The following is a 26,363-nucleotide window of genomic DNA, read 5'->3' as shown; positions in this document are numbered from 1 at the left end:
TACTGAACATAAAGAACAGCATACTCATGCTGATCAGGGGTGTCAGGCTGGAGCTGCCCGGGCAATGGAGAAGCCAGGCCAATGGGGCAAGTGCACAGACCCTGCCTTCCAGCCCTGGCTAACAGGGTGTTAGTGCCATGACCAGAACTACCACCCTGGTCTCCACCCATCCTCACTCAGCCATGCCAGGGACACCCTTCTGCTTTTGTGTGTTTCCAATCATGGGGTGCAGTCTAGCAACTCCCTCCAGGGGATTATTTCCTTTGATGGATTTACTCTTTTTCCAATCTATTATCACTCACCCTGAAACTTGGTGGTGGCCAACTCTTTTTGGGCATAATGCAGAATTTGCCAGCGCTGAAGCCCACATTTTTGCAGATGAATCTGGTTACTTTTATTCCCCCAATGAGGCAATAACCACAGTCCAACACTGGCGACACTGCAGCCACAGGAGAAGATGCATGAGAGGGGCAATAGGTCACACTGAATGGGCCCTGTTGTCATTGTGATCCTGAGGTTCAGCCAGAGCTCACAGCAGCTGCATAAGGATGTGGGGGTCCTAGGCCAGCAACCCAATCAGAGGGAATAAAGGGGACACCTGACCCTGTATCAATTGGGTCCTACTCAAGCTGCTCTGAGCCACATGGCAGTTGAGCACCATAGGACTCGTCTACTTCCGGCCAAGCTGTGGGAGCCAGCACACACTGTGGGCTCCTGCCTTGGCTAGGGCCACCCAGCATGACCCTAGGGATTGTGGCCGAAGTGAGGGGGATCAGAGTCCCAAATTTCACCTACATCCAGCTGAAAAGACATAACTGAGGGTGCCCAATGGAAATTCTTCCACGGGAGCTCACCCCATGGCCACAGAGACAACATCCACTGCAAGCTCCTCAGGGTGCCCCGGCACTTGCTTCTTGCCTCACTCAGTATGGCGTCAGGGGTGTTCACCAGCCAGCCCCATCTGTGACGGGGTTAGCTGGGCTGCAGGCCTCCCTCCCTCCCATGTGGGTCAACCTCCAGGGGACACCCTAAGTGAACAGTAAGATCAGGTCCCGACATTCTGGAAGATGGTGTGGAAGCTGCTTGGCAGTCCCCCACCCAGAAGCCCAAGAGGACCAAGCTCTATGCTGCTACCCAAGGGGCAGGTGGTCCTCATGGGGACTCCCGGCCCTAACTGAATCCCTGGGAAGGGTAGCACACACTCACAGGTCAGCACTGGGGGCGGCCTCCGGGCCTGCAGGGGGATCAGGAGCGTGTGAGTTGACTGGGTCTCGACTAAAATGAAATCATCAAAATCCCCGAGACAGTCCGGGATAAACTGTATAGTGTACTGGCAAGTCATGCCGGGAGCCACCATTCCACCTTTTCCTGGGAACATCCCTGCGCAGGACAAAAGCCACCAGAGGATCAGGACCAACCACCCTGGCTGAGCCTAGCTGCCTCAGACCAACCACGGCTGGGTCTGGCTCTGTGAGTGAATCCCTTTCTGGGTCAAGGTCAAGCAGAACCACCAGGGTGCGCTAGGGGACAGGCTTCAAGGGCAGGGACTCCAGGCCAAAAAAACAATGCTAGGGTCCCAAGCTGGGGGTGCCATGATCTATCTGGAATGGTTAGCGTGACTTAAAATTTATTTTGTGGGCAGTAGGGAGTCCTTTGAGATTTCTGAGAAAGAGTGACATGATTGGGGTTGTTATTGAGACCAACACTCCCACCCAAACTGGGAGGTGGTTGTGGGGACATGAGCCAGGAGGAGGGCCTGACCAAGGGCAGTAACAGCATGAAGCACGGGAGATGGCAGAACCAGTGCCTTAGGGAGGTGATCAGGAGAGAGGCGCCGGGGCGTCACTGGGAGGCTCTGAGCTGAGCACGAGGGCCTCCAGTGACTGCTGAGGGAGAAGCCCTGAGCCCAGGACAGGGAGTCAGCAGGACCCGGTGGCTCAGTCCCGGCAGCCAGCCCAGCAGGTAATTTTGTAGCCATCTAGAAAGTGACTACGCTAAACTCACCCAATCCCAGAGCAAAGTGTGGGGTAGAAGGTGGGAGGACTCGCAGGTAGCGGCTGGCAGAGGTGGTGTTCTGCAGTGAGATGACCATCTGTTTAAAGGCAAGGGTGATCTCTTTTACACAGCAGCATTTAAGGACATGGCCATGTGGTGTTTGGAACTTCAAGTAATATGGAAAGGGAGGAGGCATAAATGAATAAACCTGGCCACATGTTAGTAAGTATTGGAGCTCAGTGATGAGCATACGGGATTCATCATGTTATTCTGTCTACTTTTGTTTGTTTCAGGAAGTTTCCACAGTAAAAAAAAAAAAATTAAACCTTAAAGATGAAGAGGGAAGTAGAGCTGATCTATTTTGTCCCATTGCTTAAAACAATAGTCTCTCTCTATGCATGGGGGTTGGTTCCAGGACCTGAGCAGATAACTAAAACCTGCAGATCCCTTACCAAATCCCTTCTATAAAATGGCTCAGTATTGACATACACTCTACACACATCCTCTAACACTTCTCAGCCTTTTGGTGCCCATCATCTCTAGATTACTTACAGTAACTAATACAACATAAGCTCTATGTAAATAGTTCTTATACTGTATTGTTTAGGGAACAATGACAAGAATGTCTGTATGTGTTCAGTACAGATGCAAGCCTTGTAGGCCTAAATAAATAGTATGTGAACGAGACTCAAGGTGAACAATGCTCAAAGTGAAATGATGGGATACTTTGGCAGGGTCCGCCTATATATTGTTACACCTTCAGGAATTTAGCACAGTGCTCAGCACTCAGCAAATTCAAATTTGGCTTTATGGAACTTTCGGAAATCTGGGGAAGAGTGATATTTCCATCTACTCTTGATTGAATCCATGGCTATGGAACTTGCAGATTGTCGCGATGAGCAAAAGTGTGATATCTGCAGTGGAGGAGAGAGATAAAGAATGTCCATGTGCTTCTGCTCTTTTCAATGTTTTGTTTACTCACTTAATACAATTTCACTCTGTAGGTTCGTAATCAAGGAATGACAATCCTTAATGCTGGGCATTGCGATAGACAGAATCAATTCAAAGTAAACAATTCTATGTTAATTCTAAGCACTGTAAACACACTTAATCATGACAGACCTGTTACAGACATTCCCTCTGCATGCTAAGCTTAAGTGCTAGATTCAAAGTCTTAAGTCTTAGATCTTAAGTCCAGCAGATGCACACTCACTCAGATTGCAGCAACCAGTCAGGAATAGACAGAGATGGTCATAAGGAGAAATCTTGTTCTCACCAGAGTCAAAAGGCTAATGTAGAGTTTGAGAGCGGTGAGAACACAGAGGATCAGGCAGATGAGAAGAGTTGGGAGGTCAGCCCAGGTCCTCATCAGGCTCTCAGGCTTGTGAGCATCAGTGTCAACTGGCTGAATGTCTGTTCATTTGCTCCATCATTTATGTTAAATTTTGGGGCTTCTGACTGCCCTTTCAATCCCTATCAGCTGTTACTGTGTTTCTCAGTGACGTCTTTCATTCTGAGGTCAAGCCATCTGATCTGTGGTTTCCTGATCTCTCGCCTTTTGCCTTTATCAGGGCGAAGGCAAATGACAGACACTTCACTCTGAGTTTTATCAGGGTTGTGGAAAGTGACTTATTTTATCAGGCTATGCCTGGGGACCATATTGGAGGGCTCTGTAGGTGTGCCTGGTGGGGACTGCAGTTTTATTTCAGAATGGATTCACTTAGGTTAAGGCCCTTCTTAGGTGAAAGCTATCCTTACACAGATACAGACGGCAGATCACACTATTTACTGAGCATCTACTGTGTGCCTCCTCAACTTCCCAACAACCAGGAGAGGCGAGCACTCTTTCTATTTAACAGGTGAAGAACCTGAGTTGCAAAGAGGCTCCTCAGAGATTCAAATTCAAGACATTTGGATCCAAAGTGTTGATCACCTCATCTCATGTATTGTCTTCTTCCCCACATTTTCCTTTGAGCCGCCACTTCTCACAGGCCCAGTCAAGGTATATTGTGAGCACATGTGTGTCAGGGCTGTAACTGGGCCTCTCCACCGGGCAACCCATCCGGCCCCTTTGAAATCCCACCTCTCTCCCTGCCTTAGAGTGGGAGATCCCTAAGGGTAAGCCCTGGAACTCAACCACAACAGCACCCAGCACCAAGGAGGGAGCCTAAAACATGGACATATCTTTTTATTCTGTTTTGTGAAATATAATACTAGGAAAAATGTATAAATTATAATACAACAAAAGCCATGTTTCTTAAGTTAGGTAATAGAATTCAGTTGAAACCCTCTACCAGCTCCCCATCAGACATCATCTACATAGATTTGAAATACGCCTTTGTATTTTTATTCAGAGATATATATTCCTAAACCAACAGCTAAGTTCCCCCTCCCCCCAGTGCTTGAGGTTGAATCCAGGTCTTGTGCATGGTAGGCAGGTGCTATACCACTGAGCTACATCTCCAGCCCCTTTTAAGTCCATTTTTCACCAGTACAACATTTTGATCAATTCACCTGTGAACCAGGCCACAATTTAGAAAGACCCATTTTATAGTTTTAATTTTCATTCCTCTGTTATTGATAGTGAGCATCTTTTCATGTTTATTTGCTATTTGGGTTTACTCTTCTGTGGGTTGTTTACTCATGTCCTCTTACCTCTTGCCATTACAGAGTTTGCTTTTATCTTGATTTGTAGGAGTTCTTTATGTTGAAACTAATTCTTTATAATGTAGAAACTATAAACATTTTCCAGTTTACAAACTTGCATTATCTTTTGATGTGTGGTTCCTAAAATTTGTGTGCGTGTACATTCTAGGAGTTGAATCCATGGTCTTATGCATGCTAAGCACACACTCTACCTCTGAGCTACACCCTCAGCTTCAGTTTCTAAAATTTTAATATAAAATTTATCAGCCGTTTATGGTTTGTGCTTCAGTTTCAGGAAATCTTTCCATATTCGCTATATTTTTTACTAAAACAATAGCTCTTTTACCTTGAGCTGTTTCCTGGAAACTATTTGGTTTGGGGTATGGGTACTGGCAGGTCTGCACACATCCACGGTAGCAAGAGCATGCACTGATCCCTTAGTCACAGAGCTAGTTGCAGCCACTGCTGTCATTAAAAATTGAGGTGCTCCTGGCAGTAGCTGTTCACGTCAACTGAGTCATGTCTTGCTTCCAGCTACACAAGGCAAACCTCCCACTGGGGAAAGGCAGGAGCCAGGGGGTCGTAGGCTTCTCAGGGCATGTCCCACTAGACAAGGCAATCGATTGCACTTAATGGGGGTCAGCTCTAAAATACAGCCTCATATTAGCTCTCCTTTATTCCCTTTCCCTCTTCCCTCACTGGAACTGTAAATGATAGTAAATAATCTCACCATCTCAGGCTCTGCTATGCGGGAAATCTGAGCCCACACAGTCAGTACAAGAAGGGTACTAAAACGGTAGACCCCGAGGATGCCATTCTGGTGTTGGCTTACCAGTCTGGTGGCAGTAAGAACCCTAGCTGGCAGGAAGCAGGGTGTGAGGCTCCTAGCATGGTGGCATCACAATTAATGCTTCCACCAGTGGTCAGCTGGGATGAGGAACCAGTAGATGGTCAGGCAGTGACAAGTGATAGCTGGGGAGGCTGGAAGGTCTGAGGCAGTGATAATTATATGGAACGTGGAGTGGGTTGGCTTTCCTTACCAGCACTAGAAGCCTTGGAGGGAAAAATGACAGGCTGAGGCAGCCAGCTGCCAACTCAGCCCCCACTGAAACATTCTTTGCATTCCTGAGTTACACTTACTCCTGTGTTTGTTTAATTCCTGCTCGCTTTGGTTTGCTGCTTTTTACCTAGTATTTCTGTACCTATGTTCTTCAGCAAGATTGATTTGCGTTTTTTCATTTAGTGTCAAGGTAATCTTTGGCTCATTATCTAATAATGAGGGCAGGTTCCCTCTTTTTCTAGCATCTAAAACAATTCATATAAAACTTACATAAGTTAATTTTAAAGCTTATAATTAAAATTTATACACAATAGGCATTAGCTTGAATGTTTGGTACAACGTAGTTTTTGTTTTATTTTATATAGAAAGTGCTTTTTAAAGTTATTTTCACCAGAGTGGGACAGCCTCCTAGTTTGAAGAGGCAGAAAGTTCTACGAGGTTTTGAAAATAGAAATCCTTCCCCTGGTCTCCACCCTGCCATTTCCCACCCTCTAAGGGCAAATGCTTTTTCCTCCTTCAGCTGATTGTTATTTATTTCCATGTCTCTGAATTGCACATTACGGTTTTCCCTTCAGTTTTAGGGATTAATGGCAGATGGATCATGTGGCTATGCCCTCTTTCCTCTCCCATATCCAATTCAGTGTGTGACTTTCCCTTCCTATCCCCCATCTTCCCAGCAGAGTTACATCATATTACTGGTTAGGTCAGTAATGAGTATATTAAAGGCACTCTGTAAATGCTATTCCCAGCTGAGCAGGAGGCAAACTCGGCTTTCTTTCCCTCCCTCACACAAATGTGTATTTTTCTGAAGTTAATAACCAACTCGCTTTCAGAGGAAGTAGTGCTGGGTAGCTGCCAAGGCTAGGTCATAAAAGCCATCTGGCTTGCAAGGATGCTCACTTCTTGTTGTCATGTAAAAGCCTCATTACCTGAGACCACCACACTGTGAGGTACCCCAGATCAGGTAGAGAAGCTCTAGGTCAGTGTTCTAGTCGACTAACTCAGCATCAGCACCCATGTGAATGAAATGTCTTGGAGAATTCCAATCCCAAACTTTTGAGTCACCTCTAAACACCAACTTACCAGTCCTGGTCTTAAAACATTGCAGAATAAGCCATTCCCATTGTGCCTTGCTCAAATTTCCAATCCAAAGAATCAATAAGTGGGCTAGGATTGTGGCTCAGGGGCAGAACACTTGCATGGCATGTGTGAGGCACTGGGTTCGATCCTCAGCACCACGTAAAAATAAAGAAATTTTAAAAAAGGTATTGTGTCTATCTACAACTAAAAAAGTATTTTTTAAAAAAAGAATCAATAAGCACAATAAAAATGGTTGTCACTAAGTTTAGAGAAATTTGCTCTGCAGCAACAGTAACCCCCAAAATTCCCTGACAAGTTTTAAACTGAGGGTTCCCTTCACCCCCTCCTATGTTGGATCTCTTTCCATGTTCCATGTCTTCCTCTACCTTGGTTCACTTATGTCTATGGAGCACGTTCCCTGGAAATTTCAGGGTGCATGGAACATACATTTTTAAAGACTCTGGAAATTTGAAACATCCTTAAACTTCATAGTGTAGCTGGTTAATACTGTTATGTGCACAGTCACAGGCCCAACAGACACATGATGATTCCCAAGAGAACTCACTAGATATAATCCACCATTCTGGATTTGATTTTCCAAAAATGGCTATAGTGATACTTCTGGTCCCTCATGCTATTCTAGAACATTGCTACACCCAGTCATTAAGGGTGTGCGTGTGTTTGTGTGTGTGTGTGTGTGTGCGCGCGCCTTTTGCCATGAGTGGTTGAGAAGTTCCTAAAGATATGGATATGCACAAGCTCTTTAAACTCTACAGTGCAATCCACTGCATGTGAAGGGGCTGTCGTCAAGAGGCATTTGCACCTGGTGGGTGGAGCCAAGTGTGGTTGTGACCCGATTCCCCAGAGTGGTGGGAGGCCAGCGTTAAGGCAGAAGTTGGGAAAAGAGATAAGAAAATCTCTCAGAGGAATTGCTGGGTATGCTGTTAAGGGGCAGAGGAGAGTGAGGAGGAGAGGGACTCAAAAATATATACATGTTTGCTTATGGTTCCAAAAAGAAACAATGGAAGAAACCAATCCAATAAAAATCATAACCTGATGAGGTAAGGAGAGTACAAGGAAGAGGAGATGAGAATAGAAGTTAGAGGGAAAGTTGGTTTTTTTTTTCCCCCCAATGGGAAAATCATAGCTGATGAATGCAAAAGGAAAAGCAAAACTATAAATCACCATTTTGTAACTCCAATTTAAAAAAAAAAAGCAGGCAACAATCATCCAATGCTGCTAACCAGGAAGTCAGTCGTCAGTTGATAACAACGTTAGAGAGGCTTACAACACCTGACCCCAGAGAGAGTGCTTCCTCCTGGGCAATAATACACAGTACCACCAAAGAAGTACTCTTGCCCAAAAGAAAACAAAATTGAACCTGAATCTAACCATCTAATCAAAAACCTTTACATGTAATTACCAGTTTATGTAAAAGGTGGAGAATAAAGGGACATAGTTAATGTCACCAACAAGAAGACAACTGGCCAAATCCAGAATGCAAAAAATGAAGTTTCTTCTACAAATAAATAGCATTTTAAAAAACTTAGATTTGGGGGAGGAATTATTCTCAACTAAGGGAAAACAAAGAATTATTTTTACTCAGATGCAATGTTTAGATTCTGATGCCAATAAATCCACTGACTTTTTTTTAATCAAATGGAGCAAGATCAAATATTGATAGGTTATTAGTCTATATTAAGGAATCCTGGCTAGTATGGCTGAGTGTGATAATAGAATTATGGTTGCTTTTTAAAAGTTCTTGTCTGTTAGAGATACTTAACTATTAACTGAAGAAGAATGTGCTGGCGTTCCCTCACAATATGCCAGCTGGTGAATGTGCATGTGGACACACACAAAGAAGTTACGGGGTGACAGACGAAACCACATTTGCAAAATGTAGATAACTACATTGGATGATGGGCCCATGAGGGTACGTTACCATCTTTTGCCTAGTTTTGTGTATGGTTCATATTTTGAAAATTCCATAATAAAGATGTTTTTAATAAGGAAGGAAATGAGGTGGGATCGATAAAGAATCAAGATTTCTACCTCATAAACTGGTCCAATTTCATAATCTGTGAAAAACCCAATTGATGGTTTAGCAAGAAACACTGGAGCATCCATGCAGCTGTGGGAGGGAAACAGGGGAGAGAAAGGCTGTGAGTGTCCTCTACATGACAAAATACCAAGCAGTGACATTAACACAAAAACAAACACAGGCAGCCAAAGATATTCACAGTATGTCACTTGTTGGGGTTTTTGATTGCTGTTGTTTAAACAGGTTATAAAATAATTTAACACGTGATCCAGTCCTTATGGAGACATGTGCGGCCATGTATATGGTTTTTAATATGCACAGGGGAAACTCTGGAAGCTTAAATGCCAATATGTCAACTAGATTTTTAATAGTTTTTATTTTCAAATGTTAGTCCTTTCCAATATTTCTTTACACAAAGATATCAGTTGTCTAATAAAAAAATGCTAATAGTCTTAAGTCCATTAAAATGACACACCTATGAAGCAACTTGTTCCCTTCATTAGAACAATTACTGAAAATAGAGACAAAGGTACTCTTGAAGAATCACAATTTGCACTAACTGCATTAAACTAATCAAACAAAGCACTGGTATTATCCAAGGCACATACATCCCATGGAAGGAGTACAAGGCTATGAAGACTCCTCTCACGTGACCCAGACTGCTCCACTGTCATCAGAGGGCCTACACCAACCCCCATTTTCTCTATTCCCCTACTTATGAACCTGACAGATCAGAAAAGTATAAGACCAAGACTCTGGGGAATGCCCAAAGGCATGTCTGTGGGTAACCCTGAAGCCCTGCTCTGTATGGATACTGCTACCCTGCCCCCCAAACCCTAGGGGGACCAGACCCCAGGACCTTCTGGGTTTACCATAAAGGGTCAGGTTGTCCAAGAGTGTAAGTCAGGGAAAGACGTACCTCTGTTCCAGCTCTGCACTTGAGTGTTCTCCCATCAGTTCTGGCTTAATTGGAGGAAAAATAAGAGATTTGCCTCCATGTGGAGTGTTAGGAGGGAAAAACCGAGGGTTCCTCAGGAAGTGGTTTCGATTCTCCATTCTGGCAAGAAGTAGTCGCTCCAGTTCTCTCTGGGGCATTCGTAAGTGTTTCATCCAGTTTTTATTCTTCGGTAGACTTGGTTTCTTTGAAACACACAGAAGTATAGTCAATGACAGGCAAAGGGACTGTGCTGTATGTGCTGACATCTTGGCATGACCTGCAGATGCCAACACCAACTCTAATTTGCTGTGAATTCATCACGACTTTTTGTGTCATCTGAACTCTTTTCCCTGCACCAACTCCCTGTCTCCACCACCCACACACATGGCTGTGCACAGGCCTCAAAACGAACCTTGATGGTTTCTTTGGTCGTTTGTTTGGCCTTAGGAATTGAGTCCCATTCCTGGCTGTCCACAGTGTAGTCGAACTCATCTCCAAGCTTCTCCTTGTAGGGCACTGCAAGCTTCTTGACCAATGCTCCTTTGGGGCTGAAACGCTTCTGACTACTGAACGTCAGTTTTGAGTATCCAGGGATAGAACTCCCTAGGGCACCAAAGGAACACACTGAACTACCTACCAAAACTGAGATGAGGAAGCGGGTGCTTCTAAGAGGACCACATAAAGCCACAGTCAGCACGAATGTTACATTTTCTGCATCAGATGTAATCCCTCTTCAACATGCGAATTACTCTCAGAACTTATTCCTTGTATTTCCAATTTAGAACTACAGGGTTAAAATATCTTTCAATTTTCCAGTCCAAAGAACATGAGTGGACCATTGTCATACTCACATATATACATACCCCAGAATGTGCCTTTTGAAAAGCTTACACGAGGAATCAAAATTTGCATTAGCTTTTTTTTTTTTTTTTTGTATTGGGGACTGAACTCGGAGGCACTCAACCACTGAGCCACATTCTCAGCCCTATTTTGTATATTATTTAGAGACAGGGTCTCACTGAGTTGCTTAGTGCATCATCATTGCTGAGGCTTAGAACTTAGGATCTTCCCGCCTCAGCCTCCCGAGCCCTTGGGATTACGGGCATGTGCTGCTGCGCCCAGCTTGCATTAACTTTTTAACATTGATAAGATCATCCTCCAAAAGCGAAATGCATTCTTACTGCAATGAATGTTCTCAATGAAAATTGGTCCCCCCGCCCCCAAATCCCATTTCTGAGCACAGGTTATTTACCTGCATAAGATAGTGAGTATCCAACTAACTGTAAAATACTGAGTGGCTTCTTAGTATCTATGACACTTGATTCTGCTACCCCCTTCCTGGCTTTTCTTCCCTATGTGGATCAGGAACTCATCACTGAAACTCTTTTCTCATCACCACCCTCAACTCTCTGGATCCCAGTCTTCCCCCCCCCCCCCAGATGCCTTCTAAGCTGTAAAACCCCAGGCATCATCACACACTCCCACTGACCAGGTCTGCTGGAGAGCTTGGCACCACTTGGCAATCCTAATGCTTGGCCACAGGGTTCACAGAGACTCTGTTCATCCACACAGTGACTCTTTCAAAATCTGCTTCCTTGCACAAGCCCACGACCTACTCATTCTCAGAAGATCTTGCCTCCCTGATCACAGAAAACTGGCCCGATATCTCACACACATGCAAACACACCCTTCTCTGCCTCCCAAATCATACTTCTGCCCATTCTCAGTGGGTGAGAAGCTGCTTTTTCCCCAATGGGGAAGACTTTGTCCACATTGTGCCTCATCAGAACTTGCTCCCCTGCTTATAGATGCCTTCAATCCCTTCCTTTGTAGGTCTATTCAATTACATCCAAAAATCTGGGGGTCTCTTATGATGTCTTCAGAGAGTCTGAAAAGTCTGAAACTTCTGTCTTACAGGCAATGAGAGAGTGAGGAAGTGGCACACTCAGATTTGACTCTCCCAATTGTCACTATAAAAATTAAAGAGGAAAAACCCTCCGAGTGATGAAATGGCCACAAAGGTGGCTGATGTGGCCCTGCTACTATGGAATGTCCCTGGAATGATACCCAAAGCTCTGAAAAAAAACCAGAAGCATTACCTTTAGGTGCCGAGCAAAATGGCACGGTGTCACTGTAGTAATCTTCTGGGCTGATCAAATGGTGTTTCCGCAACAACTCACTGTCTACACACCACCTGAAGACAGTCTTAACTGCACAGAGGGGGGAGAGGACAAAGGCGAGTCATGCTCGATCTATGTGAAAAAGCTGCACCCAACTTTCTTCATCCTCTCAACCTAAACTGTCCAAGGAAACTCCTTCTCAGAACCCTGCAGTAGTGTTGAGATTTAAAAAACGAATCAGCATATTTATCAGCCACTTAAAAGAGGCCAACCATTAGGCTATGCTGCATTGTGGTATTATCTGAGCTTAACACTGTTATGCAGAGAAAGTTCTAGAACAAAATAGAATTAAGTATGACATGCGGTAATAAATGGCCCCAATTCTTCACCCTTCCCCACACCTTTTGCAACATGACTTTGTAGTCCCTCCTACTAAAGAGAGTACACATCTTCACCCTTGACCTTGGCCACCCCATCTCATTGGCCAATGAGATGATGGTGGGGGTTTGCTTATGCAGCAAGATTTCTCTTTTGTGCTTTGGCCATCATCAGGGAAGAGTTTCCCTGCCCCTACATCTTGAACACTGGTGTAAATGCATGTGGACCAAAGCTGAGCCCAACCTACAGCAAGAAGCCAAGCTTTCGGGATCCACAGTTGAAGCCAGTCCAGACAGCCAGGCTCAGGTAGGTCAACCAACCCCCACTGACCCAAAGATACATGAGAGAGAAAATTTCATTTAATGGAATGGGGAGTTGATCACATCTATAACGATGAATCAAAAACAGCAGTAAAGACACATTGTTTAACAACATACAAATAACGTTATTTAGAGGTATCCAGTAACTACCTTGGGAAAGTGAACTGAGACTAGGAAAGATGAGTCAGGGACTTCTGTTAAAATAAACTTTATATTTTAGAGTAGTTATAGGTTGGCAGAAAAACTAAGAAGAAGATATAGAGAGTTTTCCCATGCCCATCCCCTGCATCCATACATGCACCTCCTCCCCCATTACTGACATCCCTAACCAAAGTGGTACATATGCTACATCGATGAATCTACATCGACACAGCAATCCCACCCAAAGCCCATGTTTCTCTCTTAGTACTGGACATTCTAAGTTTGCACAGATTTATAATGCATGTATAGTATAGGTGGAGGCTTTTTATACAGTACTAGGCATTCTAATTTTTTTAAAACCATATATATTGATTACCTTGATAAAAATAAGGAAAAATAGGATGAATGGAAGATGTGGAAGTTTTTAAACTTTCTTGCTTGCTCCATTAGCCCACATTTTCTTAAGATGGGATACCATTAAACCAAGTTTCCCTCTGGTGGTCTCCTCTAACCAAAGTTGAGGATGAGACAAGTGAAGAATGCCCATTTCCCCATGAGGCAGGCAAACTGAGGATTCTGAGGTTTGGCCTAATTACTGTAATAATCAGGAACAGAGAAACCACACTGTGCATATTAAACAGAAAGGCTTTTGGGTCCGGGTTGTGGCTCAGTGGTAGAGCGCTGGCCTGGCATGCGTGAGGCACTGGGTTCGATCCCTGGGACCATATAAAAAATAAAATAAAGGTATTGTGTCCATCTACAACTAAAAAAAAATTTAAAAAAAAGAAAGGCTTTTAATACAGGGGATTATGAACTGAGGGAGAATAGGTCGGGGAAGCCATCGTTGATAATGTTAGCTGGGGGCACTGAGGCAGGCAGCTTCTCTGGGACTTATCTGGAATCTACTTCAAAACTGACTTTACTGAATCATCTGCTGGGTGCTCTGCTTGAGAGTAACAGCCTCCCAGGGCCTCCCTCACCAGTGATCTATCCTGAAACGGCAGGAGAGGTGCATTCCGGGCTACATTGGAGGAAGATTGGCAGAGAGTGGCAGCAGTGTTAAGGTGACACAATCCAGCCCCGTTCCCAAGGACTTTGGTGATGGCCTATTTGAAATCTCAAAAGATAAGGGCAAATGTCATGTGATAAGGGATGTGCCTCTCTCTTCTGAGACTGTTCTCTCCACAGTCCTCCCCCACTGGACCTGTAGACAATGCTGTACTGGCTTTGTGACCATCTTCCTCCTTCTGAGAAGGGTGGACTTCCTACACTGACGCCATGGCTCCTGAGCCTGGCTCTGCCAAGGATTGGTTGTTGCATTCTCCAAAAGATAACATAGACAAGTCCCCAGCAAGGACAGGAGAGAAAGCACAAGATGTTCTTCAGGGTTCTGATCCTTGTCCCTCTGTCTGGACAATGTATGCATGTCTTCCACCCTGTGATATTTGTATTAGTGGACAGAGAAAAGCTGCCTTGTTCTTCAGATAAGAAAATTTTGGAGGTGGGGGATATCCTCAAGTTAGAAGTTTTTGGGTCACCATGCCCCACCCTGAGAAGCAGGGAGGGACCTGATGACGTCCATGAAGCTGAATTATATGGTCTCTTTTTCCTACCACTTTTATAAAAGAAAGAAGGCTGAGAAACCAGAACAGATCATCTCTTGGTCTAACTGCCTTCTAAAAAAAAAAAAAAGAACAGACCATCTCTGATTATAATTTATGATCTTGGGTGAAAAATAAAATGAATGAGCTGGGCACGGTGGTGCAGGCCTATAATTCTAGCAATTCAGGAGGCTGAGGCAGGAGGATCCCAAGTTCAAAGCCAGCCTCAGCAATTTAGTGAGGCCCTAAGCACCTTAGTGAGACCCTGTCTCAAAATAAACAATAAAAGGGGCTGGGGATGTAGCTCAGTGATTAAGCACCTCCATGTGTTCAATACCCCGGCACCAAAATAAAATAATAATTAAAAAATAAAATGAATGAAATTCTCCTGATATTTGTCTTCTGCTCTCAATCTTTCATTTCACTTTCATTTAAAACAACAACAAAACACAAATAGCTAACTATTTGATCTCCCCTGACCTTTAGCAAAAGAAAAGAAAAATCCTACTCCAAACAGGACAATATCTGACTCCCAGGGATTAGGGGACGTGGAGCAACCAATTAAGCCTCCTAGGAATCTGCTACCAATAATCTCTGCTGAAATCCACATTATTTGATGCTGGAAGTGACACCAGTGAGGGTAGGGTCCTGGGAGCTACCCTCTATTGCGGTGGAGTGAGAAACAGGGAGAGAGATGGAATAGGAGCCTGAGAGTTCACAGTCCAATTGGACCTGAACCTCAGAGGCAGCAACCCTGACCAAGGATCCAGCTCCAAGCTCACATCCTAAGGGAAGTCATAAAAGCCCCTGGGATACTATGCCAGGTCAACAATCTACCCTCCTCCTGATAGAAAGAGGAGATGGACTAACACAGAAGACACACTCAAGTTCAAATCCGGGGTTTCCCCTTTTCTGATCTATGGGACTTTATTGGAGTTATTTGATCTTCCAAGTTTAATTCCTGCACCTGAAAAATGGAGAGAAAACCTACCCCACAGCTTGCTGGAAGGATTCAGTGGATAACCTAGGCCAGCATTTGGAGGGTGTGCCCTGTTGATAAAGGACAGTGTCCCAGTTCTGGTGATGCTGTGAATGCTGGAGTGTTTCGAGGTAATGAAACACAAAAACTGCAGCTGGCTCTCCAAATGTTCAGAAAACGAGCGTGGGCAATGGCACATCTGATCTGGGGAAACAAGGGCAGGCATAAGAGAACTCAATACACACCTGGGGGCAACTGGACGGCCTCGAGGACATGCACTTTGGCCTGGTTCATGGCCCGCTCTGTTTCAGCCAGGGCCCGTGCTTGGGCCTGAATGATATGTCTCTCCAACATTTTGACCTCATCCAGTCGCTGCTTATAGAGCTCCCGAATCTGCCAAGGGGATGATTAAATGCACAGAAATATGGTGAGGTCACAGCTTTACTCTGCCCCACCCCCACATCAGGGTTTCCACGGAAGCACAAAAAAGCCAGAGAGCTATTGCAATCATCTGGTCCCACTGACCAGCTGTAAAAACTGAGACCCATAGAGGAAATGACTTAAAGTTTTCATAGTAAGTCAGTAGAGTCAACCTTGGAAGCCCTTGTCTCCTGGTTTCATGGTAAAGAGCGCTGCCTCTCATACTGTGAAATCCAAACCCAAGTGATTTAGTCAGCTTTTTCACTACTGTGACTAAAAGACCCGACCAGCACAATGGTAGAGGAGGAAAAGTTTGTTGGGGGGGGGGGGGGCTCACGGTTTCAGAGGTCTCAATCCATGCACAGCAGACTCCATTCCTCAGGTCTCAGGGTGAGGCAGAACCTTACAGTGGAAGAGTGTGGCAGAGGGAAGCAGCTCACTTGATGATCAGGAAGCAGAGAGAGAGTCTCCACTCTCCAGGTACAAAATATATACCCCATAGCCACGCCCCCAATGGGCCGCTTCCTGTAGCCACACTCTACCTGCCTCCAGTTACCACTCAGTGAATCCCACGAGGTGTTAATTCACTGATTAGATTAAGGCTATACCCGCCCCAACCATTTATCTTCCAAATTTTCTTACATTGTCTCACATATGAACTTTTGGGGGACAACTCACTCAAACCATAACAAGAAGTTAGCACACTCCCCTTTGGGCCACCCAGAGCTCTGTTCAGGGAAGGTCTTGCTCCCTACCTCTAAGGAACAGCCTCCAGCTGTCAGCCCTGTCAGAGCCTACCTAAACTGCTGGAAGGGGCTGGCCTGAGAGTATGTCCTTTTTGTGGAATTCACATCCAGTGACTGAGAGGCAGGAGTATAGATACAGGCTTGGTCATTTTGACCCAAAATGAAAAACTGAGACAGGCTATATTCTCTTCAATGCAATCTTCTCCATTTGCCATAGCTTACTGGGCCCCCATCAAAATTCAGCTGCTTCCCTGGCTCAATGCTGCTTTCTCTCTCTTCCCTTTGCAGGTGTTGATTGCTAATAAACACCTTGTACCCAAACGCTGTCACAGTATCTACCCAGAAATCCAACCTGGATACCCAGCACACATCTCAAGACTTCAGATTGACTGATCAGCCAGCCAAGCTTCTGATCTATATTTTCAAGTTCAGGATCAAAGCAAGAAGTAAAGAGCTCACTGGTGCACGTAATGTTAAAGACAGTTTATGCCAGGGTGACGCTGATCCTTATTATATTCCTAGAACTGACAGGGCCTCAAACATGTTTTTTTTTTCTTTTTTTTTTTTTTTTAAGAGAGAGTGAGAGAGGAGAGAGAGAGAGAGAGAGAGAGAGAGAGAGAGAGAGAGAGAGAGAGAGAGAGAGAGAATTTTTAACATTTTATTTCTTAGTGTTCGGCGGACACAACATCTTTGTTGGTATGTGGTGCTGAGGATCGAACCCGGGCCGCACGCATGCCAGGCGAGCGCGCTACCGCTGAGCCACATCCCCAGCCCCCTCAAACATGTTTACTTAGGTATTTTTAGTGAAGATTTATTGTGAATTTACAATGTATACTTGAGGAGAGAAATACATCAGATATGGTTTCTGCTCTTAAGGAGTTTAAGATTTAGCAGGAGGAGCCAGGGAAAGTTATTATAAATGAGTGGAACAGACTCTTAAAAGTGTAAAAATAGCATAGATGTGAGGATAAAATAAAGCTAGGAGGGGGTAGCTAAATGTTATTGAGATCAGGTGGGGGCTGGGGTTGTGGCTCAGCGGTAGAGCGTTCGCCTAGCACGTGAGCGAGGCCCTGGGCTCGATCCTCAGCACCACATAAAAATACATAAATAAAATAAAGATATTGTGTCCAACTAAAAAAAATTTATATAAAAAAAAGAGAGAGAGAGATCAGGTGATCTCCTTGAAAAAGACGGTGGCCACGGCAGTTCCATACACATGCATTATGTTTTATTATTGTGTCGTGTGTTTTATTATTTGGTTCTGCTGATAACAACTAACCCCTAGTTCTTACATGTAGGAATACCCAAATAATAACAACTATCACTTATTGAGCATCTACCATGTTGTAAACAATGTTATAAAGCCTTTACTAAATTGATTCAATCCTATTGAGGTATTATTACCCCCATTTGATAGATAAGGGAAAAAACTTATAGAAGGATTGTCCAAGGTAATACAGGTGGTATGTGGTGGAACAAGGATTTGAACCTAGGGTGCAAAGTTCCAGGGCATTTGCTCTCAATCATTAGACCTCACAAATCTTCTTGTAGGCAGACTGGGAAAAGACCAGAAGCCAGTAAGACTGTCTGGGGAGACCTCAGTTCAAGAGAGATACTCCATATTAGATGGTGACTATTGATTCCTTCAGAGAGAATGAATTCAAGTGCTGCACAGCCAGCATGTTTACTGTTATTTTTAGTGGAGATTTATTGTGAATTTACAATGTACACTTGAGGAGAGAAATACATCAGATATGGTTTCTGCTCTTAAGGAGTTTAAGATTTAGCAGGAGGGGCCAGGGAAAGTTATAAATGAGTGGAACAGACTCTGTCAAAATAGCACAGACATGAGAATAAAATAAAGCTAGGAGGGGGTAGCTAAATGTTATTGAGATCAGGGGTTGTGGCTCAGCAGTACAGTGCTTGCCTAGCACATGCTAATTACAGATACTAATTACAAAGTTTCTTTTGTACCTACAAAATGAATTCTTGGGCATTGCAAATGTTCTGAAAATGTAGACTTCTGCAAAGAAAAATCTAAATGCTCCCCCAGGAGTTCTGTTTACATTTTTATGTAAAAGTTTTCATCTTCTTTTCCATGCAAATGTGTAGGATTCTAAATTAATCCTAACCTTTTCCAATGACTTTTGTGCTAATAAATGGCAGGTAGCTGTCTATGAATATAACATAGGTTTAACTCATGGTTTTTAACAACTTCATAATATTGCATAGTGCAGTAAGTATACCATAATTTATAAAGTCAAACTAACTTTGCATGCATTGATTTTCTATAGGACCACTCTTTAAACTTTTTTGCATTTGGCAATGTTTGAAATATGTATCACTTTTGTATTTAAAAAAATGTAAAGCCTTTTTTTTCTTTAAATTGGGATTGCTCTGCCAGTTCAGATGCTGGCTAATCACAGAAGGGATGTTAAAATGTACAATCTAATGAACTGGGTGACTGGTTGTGGGGTTTATGGGTTAACAATGCTCCACATCTTCTGGCTCATGTGAATGACAGGGATGTGAGTCAGATGTTCAAGATCAAGGTTTGGCCTAGGATGGCTAAAATCAGGAATGTGAGTATGATGGTCCAGGAAGAACAAGGCAGTGGGTTCTCATCCAGGGAGTCCTACCTGGATTTCAGGAAGCCTGTGTAACTCATGGAGGGTTGAGGCTAATATCTCACATACTATACAGATACTCTTGTTGTTAATGTCTATCTGTCCCAGTTAGATGGAAGGCTATAGAGGACAGGGTGTGTGTGTGTGTAGGTGTCCATGCACCCATGTTTTCCTTATTGCTGAATCCTCACTGCCTAGAACAGAGCATGGCACATAGTAGACACTCAATAAATATGTTAATTAAATGAATGAATAAAGCCAGGAGCAGGGGTGCATATCACTTAAAGGGGGTAAAGGACAGAATGGAGTAGAGGAAAATCTGAGAAGCAGTAGGTACACCTGGTAAGGAGGTAGGCTTGGGAGGGGGCAGTTTGCCCACAGTTGAAGGGAGTTGTCATTAGAGGACATGTAAGCACAAAGTACCCAACTTGGCTGGTTTCCCTCTTGTACAGATGAACAAATAAGAGTTGCTGTTCCAGAGACTGAGTATGCTTCTGAAAGTGTGGGCATGAATGTCTCAGTCAAGATAGTGGTTGGTGATATAAAGGCACCCCAAAGGATAGTGACTTGACTTTATCACCTCTAGGGAACAACTATTTGGCTGACTGCCAGAGTCATTTAATTTATATATGCAATATATAATGTAAGGATGTGTGCAGAGAAATATAAATAGGCGCTACAGATCTGTGCCATTTATGTGTAGTGTGTGTGCATTTGTATATGTGTGTGTTTATGCAGCGTCCTTCTTCCAGAATGTCCGCTGCAGCATGGACTTGGTCTGCTTTTCCCCAGCTGCATCTCCAGGGCCTGGCACAGTGCCTGGCACGTGGCCAGGTGCTGGTACAGGTCCAGCGCTGAGTCCTGCGGTCCCGTCCCGGGTCCCCAGCACGGTCCGCAGATGCGATGCCACCGCGTGGGGCGCCAGGGCCACGTTACCTGCTGCAACTGGTCCACGAACTGCTCGTGGCGCGCATTATCGCTGCCGCGGGCCTTGATCAAGCTGGCGCTCGCTTCCTCGCCGATCACCTCGGCAGAGTACAAGTTGCGGAAGACGCCGGTGAGCAAGTGCGAGATGTCCTGGGTGCGCAGCGAGGAGGGGCGCAGACGCAGCAGCTGCGGCTCGGGTGGCGGCGGGAGCTCCCGCGACCACCCGCGACTGGGCCGGGTCGCGAAGCCGAACTGGAAGCTCTCCACGTAGGCACGGGAGGACGACAAGGGGGACTTTGGGGGGCTTCTGGACATGGCCAGTCGTGAGTCTGGCGTCCATGTTTGCCTCTCGTACTCGTGGGTCCCAGACTCTAAGGAGCTCAGCTCCGCCGTCGGCCCCTTGGTCTCCATGGCAACTGAGACGCTAACTCCTTGCCCCACTTCTACTTCCGGCCCCGCCTCTTCCGCCTTGCTTCCGCCTTGGCGAGAGTCTTCGGCTTCGTCCTCGCAAGTCCTTGCCTCTTCAGCACCGTCCCTCCTAACGCTGGATTTCCTGTGAGGAAAGGGTTAATTGACAGGACCTGCCTAATCTGGTTGCAAAATCTTACTCCTGACCACCTGCTTTCATCCATCCATTCTTTAATTTGCTCAGCAATTGTTCTCTATCTACTTATGGTTGATTGTGTCAAACTTCCGTTTCAGGTCCAGGCTGAGAACTGAACATACCAAAGGAAGTTAGAGCACACCAAAGGAACATACCAAAGGAAGTTGCATCTGCTCCTGGGGATCGCACCGTCGTGTGTTTGTGTGTGTGTGTGTGTGTGTGTGTGTGAGTGTGTGAGATATATATATGAAGGTGGTGAGTGGAGAGAGAACAGTATAACAACTGCAGGTTAGTGACTTCAGGGCACCTTGGAGGTGTGTGATGTTTGTCTAGAACCATAGTCTGTAGGGTGAGCCGTGGCTTCTTGGAAGAAGTGAAGACCAGGCAGAGATTTAAAAGGGAGAGTAGACTCATCATCATTAGTCAACAGGGGAGTGGAGATTAAAACCACAATGTGTTATCACTGCGAACTTAGTAGAATGGCAAAAAAGAAAGAAAGAAAGAAAGACATTCTTGAATAAAGAGACTAAACAAGTGCTAGTGAATATGTGGAGCAACCAGAATTCTCATATACTGTGAATGAGGATACAAACTGGTTCAGCAACTCTGGAGAACAGTTTGGTAGTTTCCTACACAGTTACACATACAGCAGTCACACTGGAGGTATTTTCTCCAAGTGAAATGAAAACTATGTGCACACAAAAGCTTGAACATAAAAGTTCATGGCAGTTTTATTCATCACCACTCAAACAGGAAAAAAAAAAAACCTCCAATGCTTTGTAGACTGATAAATGGATAAATGGATGAACTGTAATATTATATACTAAGGAATAGGGCTCAACAATAGAAAGGAAGCAGACTATTAATATACCCAACAGCATAGATGAATCTATGTTGGGTATATCTAGGCTACCTATGGAATGGTTCCAGAAAATACATAGCAAAAAATAGACCATTGGTTATCAGGAGCTGCAGAATGGGGACTAGGGTTGACTTCAGAGGGAATTTCTTGGAGTGGTGGAATTGTCCTGTAACTTGATTGTGGTTATGCAACTGTATGGATTATCAAACCTCACAGGATTGTACACTGTAAAGGATGGATTTTACTGTATGTAAATTATACCTCAGTTTTTTAATTTAAAAAAGAATGCGTAGGAAAAGCCAATGGAGAAGGAAAAAAAGGGGTGGTTATGCCATGTCCAATGGTCTAGGTGTGCAAAAGCTAGGAGAGAGCACAGGCTGGGAGAGAAAACTACTACAAGTGGGAGGAAATGCAAGAAATGTAGATGTGGAATCAAGAGTTTGAGAGTGAAGGATGAGACTGATAGGAAAGGGCTAGGTCATAAATGGGTTTGAACACCACAATAGGAAATTGGAACTTTATACTGAGGACAGTGGGAAAGCCATCAAGGGTTTTAAGCCAGAGCATGTCATAGTCAGCTCTTGTTTTATGAAGGTCACTCTGATTGCTGTGAGAATAGATAGCAGGAGGCAACAGGGAGATCAATTAGGAAACTATTGCAGAAGTTAGAAAAGAGATAAAGGAGCTTAGATGAGGGTGAGGGGAAGGGATTGGAGATAGATCTAAACAGTAGAATTGACAGGACTTGCAGGTGGATGATGGGATGTGAGAAAAAGGACCAAAGAATCACTCCCGAATGTCTTCTGTGTGTAGTTGGATGGGTGATTCTGCCATCCACTGACATGGAGAAGAGGACTGTCCTTGTTTAGAGCGACAGCTTGAGACCATATTGTCCATTGTCATTGGCACAGCTTGGCTCTGCTCACAAGTGGTATAATAAACACTTTTTACTCGGGTGAGAGTACTTGCCTTACAACCCAAAACCCACTTCCTGAGATGAGTCCCAAGATGTTGCCATCAGACCTGGGCCACTTCCGCCTCTCTTGGTTGAGCCTGGCTACCTCATCTGTACTTTTCTGTCCCGAGAGCTGGGAAGCCAGGGCCCCTGCTCTGGATCTCCTCCAACTGTACCCTTCCCCACAAAGTAAGGATGTGCCCTGCACCTGTCCTCCAGGGAGGACAAAATTATCCTGAGTCCATTTCCAGAGCCAGAGCAAGCTTCTTCTTTAACTCCCTCCTCCCGGGACTGACTGATATGTGCAATAAGGGATAGCTTAATGGGGGACAGAACTAGGGCAACATGCCATTGGTCCAGCTTTCCACATGCATGTGAGGTCCTGGATGGTTCAGGAAGGAGCCATGTGTGGGGAGGGAAGTGGGAGAGTCTGGGGAGCCTGCCTTGCCTCTAATTTGCCTCCCACAAATGGGCCTATCCATTAGGAATAGTTCCACATGTGAAGGCTCCCTGGCCCCCTCTCTGTCCAGAGCAGTTCCATGGATTCTTACCATTACTTTTGACTTCTCCATCGTGCCTCCAGATGGCCTCTGGGAAAGTCCCAGGGAGTCTGGCCCAGCCTGGAAGAGGTGCCTCCCAGCAACTCTCGCCTCTGCATGACCCCAGCACAGGCACACCCCCTGGCCTCAGCTCCTCTGATCAGCTGACACTGTCTAACCGGGTCACCCTCTGTACAGCCACTCCATCAGTCCTCACCTGGTGCCACCACCATTCCTTCTGACTGACATATTCAACTCTCTTGCTTTCCCCTGTCTATGCATCACTGTCTCCATCCTCCTGTCCCTCTTCTGCCAGTATCTCTCTGCTTGATAAGCTCAGTGCATCCCTGATTCTGCTGCACCCAGCACTTATTCAGCTAACCGAATAAATGAGTGGCTCTTACCCTGGTGCAGGTCACCTTTGGGACCACTCACTAGCTCCCATCCCATGGGGACTTCCTCAGTGCAAAGGAAATTCCTTGTGAGTGGCCCTCTTCATTTTATCATTTTATAAACTGCTCTGTGGACTGCAGCTTCTGCTTGTTTATCTCTGGGTTTCACACATACTTTTGATCTTTCAACTGTTTTTTTTTTTTTACTTTTAAATTTCAAAAGTTCTACATTATTCTGGTAAAAACAAAAGTAAAGAAAACCTCCAATAGTACACAAAAAAATAAAAAAAAAGTGTCCTCAGTCCTTTCCTCCAGTTTATCAGATTATTTCCATATCTTTTCAGCTATTTTTTTTCTGTACAAACATTGATATCTATATAGTCATTTTTAATATTTAAAAACAAATGATACTGTCATATATATTCTTCTGCCGTTTGCTTTTTCACTTATTTTCTGTAACAACTCACAAAAGACATCTTTTTTTACTACTATAAATAATGCTGTAATGAGGCACCTTTTCATATGTGTGCATACTTTGCATGGCTTTATAGTGTTTCTGTGGGACAATATCATAAAATTTCTTGGCCAAAGGGTATGCACATTTTAGTATTTGGGATATTGCCATATTGCCCTCCAGAAAGATTATACCAAAGTAGACTCCACCAGCACTATGTGAGAGCTTCATATCCTAAATTTTATCCCTAGCCCACATTTCCCTTCTAAATTTGTACATCCATCTTATACCTGATATTTCCCCTTGGTTGTCTGAAGACATCTAAGTATGTCCAAAATAAAGTGCCTATTCCTCTTCAACTTTCCCCATTTCCGGGTATGGCAGGTCTGTCCTTCTAGTTGCCCTGGTCAAAACCTTGGAGCCATCCTTGATTCCCCTCTTTCCCTCACAACCCCACCAATAAATCCTACCTTCAAAAATGTTTCCAGAATCCTATCATTTTATATAACCTCTACTCCTACTGCCAGGCCTGAGCCACCATGTCCCTCCTCCACTTGAAACCTTCCAAGTGCCCTCCATTTCTCCCAGAGTAAAAGCCCCAACAGGACCAGGTCACTGTTAACCTGTCTTCTCCAAGTGTGTGGCACCCGCCCCCTCCCCCCAGTCTCTTAGCTCCTAGCACACAGCCCCCTTGAAATCCTCCAATTTATCAGAACTACTCCTGCCTCAGGGCCTTGGTACTGCCCATTCCCTGTGCCTAGAATCCTCTCCCCCAGATATCCCTAAACAACTTACTCTCTCACTTCCTTTGAGTCTGCTCAAATGTCACCTTCAGCAGCCAACTGATTTAAAATCTAACCCCACCCAGGAACTCCTTTACCCTACTTTTTTTTTTCCATTACTAGAGATCAAACTCAAAACCTCATGCTTGTTAGGCAAACACTGTACCACAGAGCTACATCCTCATCCCCTACCCTACTTATTTACTTATTTTCATTTCCTTTCATCTTCTAATACAATACACAATTCTCCTCGTATGTTCTTGATTATTGCAGCATCTCTTCTCTTTCCATTAGAATTTAAGCTCCATGATCACAGGGGATTTTGGTGAGTTTTGTATATGGGTGATTCTCAGGACTCTTGAACAGTGCCTTGTGTACAGTATGTGCTCAATAAATATTTGTTGAATAAGCAAAATAGCAGAATAAAGGTTTTGGTGTCTTCAGTTCACACAGGCCTAAGTGTGCCTCCTCCCTCAGATAAGGGTCAGAGGGCAAGTCTCCTGACAGCTGTCCTCACCAAGCACTGCACTTGCCTGTGGGGTGCCATGGGATAAGATGACCCTTGGGACTTAGTCCACAGTGAAATGAATACACAGTAAAATCCCATAAATACAATTGTGGAAAAATAACTCCAAATAATGCCATACTATCCAGGGTTACAAAGAGGCCCAGCAACCTTGTAGTCTATGGTGTAGTCTGTGTGGTCTGGACGTCTTCCCCACATGGTCCCAGGGCCTTGGCTTTGCCAAAGCTGCTCTCTTGGGAGAGGCAGCCTTCACTTTTCCTCCGGATGTGTCTGGACTTGGGTCCAGGACCCTCTGAAGTGAGCTCAGCTGGGGTTCCACATACCTTGAAAGCACCAGGGGCATGCCCTTAGACAAAGAGCCTCTGTGGCCACCAGGATCTGTAGAGGCCAGGTTGGGGGCAGTTTGGGGGAGAGGGGACTCTAGCTCAGGCCCCTCAGGCAGTGTTTATTTGTATCAGGTAGTTGACATCTGTTGTTTCAGCCTATTCCAGAGATGATGGTAGCTCCTGATTAAGTCACAGATAAAGTGACTTGTTCAAATTCTCACTGCAGGACACTGCAGGGCCCAGATTTAAACAGCACTCACAACCCCCTGTGCCCTGGGATGGAGGCAGTAAAGACACAGAGGGGCAGAGTAAACCTCTGTTTCACCTACTCAGATTTGCTGTTTCATGGGGGAGGGTTAAGGCAGGGCCAGCCCTGAAGCCACTTAGAGCCTGACCATCCTGAAAGATGGCATTCTTGGGTTGATCATCCCCTCCCCCCCACCAGGGCTTCCAGAGACAGTTGGGGGTGGTGAGATGCCTGGAACTCCGTCATTGGGCAAGTGTGGGCCCTCCATCACCCCAAACTAAGCCTGCCACAGAGCGGATGAGTCACCAGGATCTCAGGGCATCTTACAGAGGTAACTGAGAACTGGGTTTTAAGGAGAGTCATTTAGGCACCTGGCCAGGGCTAAGCCCACACAGGGGAGTTGAGGGCAGAGGGAGCCAAATCCAGCAACTTTGTGGTTCAGTACAAAGCCTCTTGCTGTGTTTTCCCCACCCCGAGCCCTTCCACACACAGATGTACAGTCATAGCACTCAGACTGACATCCAGCAGAAGGAAGCTGTGTCTCCTAGCCTGGGAGAGAGAAGAAGTGCAGAGAGAAGGGAGGGGGAGAGGGCTGGAGTGAGTTCAGGGCTGATCTGCAGGTCAGCACAGAGCAGCGGCCTACTTGCTCTGAGCAAGG

The 26,363-nt window shown here is 44.9% G+C and overlaps 1 protein-coding gene across 1 annotated transcript in view; it reads right to left on the bottom strand.

Moving 5' to 3' along the window:
* The window catches only part of Dlec1 (DLEC1 cilia and flagella associated protein), a 54,148-nt gene extending 28,673 nt beyond the window's left edge, over positions 1–25,475 (bottom strand). Inside the window, exons 1-10 of the mRNA XM_026405574.2 lie at positions 25,456–25,475; positions 20,028–20,571; positions 15,544–15,691; positions 11,859–11,969; positions 10,172–10,362; positions 9,742–9,962; positions 8,834–8,912; positions 2,005–2,092; positions 1,207–1,380; positions 303–439 (exon numbers count right to left, since the gene is read on the bottom strand). Coding sequence (XP_026261359.2) covers positions 303–439; positions 1,207–1,380; positions 2,005–2,092; positions 8,834–8,912; positions 9,742–9,962; positions 10,172–10,362; positions 11,859–11,969; positions 15,544–15,691; positions 20,028–20,571; positions 25,456–25,475 — 1,713 coding nt within the window. The remainder of the gene's footprint in view (positions 1–302; positions 440–1,206; positions 1,381–2,004; positions 2,093–8,833; positions 8,913–9,741; positions 9,963–10,171; positions 10,363–11,858; positions 11,970–15,543; positions 15,692–20,027; positions 20,572–25,455) is intronic.
* Positions 25,476–26,363: the final 888 nt, after the last annotated feature.

The sequence above is a fragment of the Urocitellus parryii genome, chromosome 3, assembly GCF_045843805.1.
Source record: "Urocitellus parryii isolate mUroPar1 chromosome 3, mUroPar1.hap1, whole genome shotgun sequence".
Lineage (NCBI taxonomy): Eukaryota > Metazoa > Chordata > Mammalia > Rodentia > Sciuridae > Urocitellus > Urocitellus parryii.
Note: the sequence above shows the minus strand (reverse complement) of the source record. Positions and strands in the feature narration are given on the sequence as shown.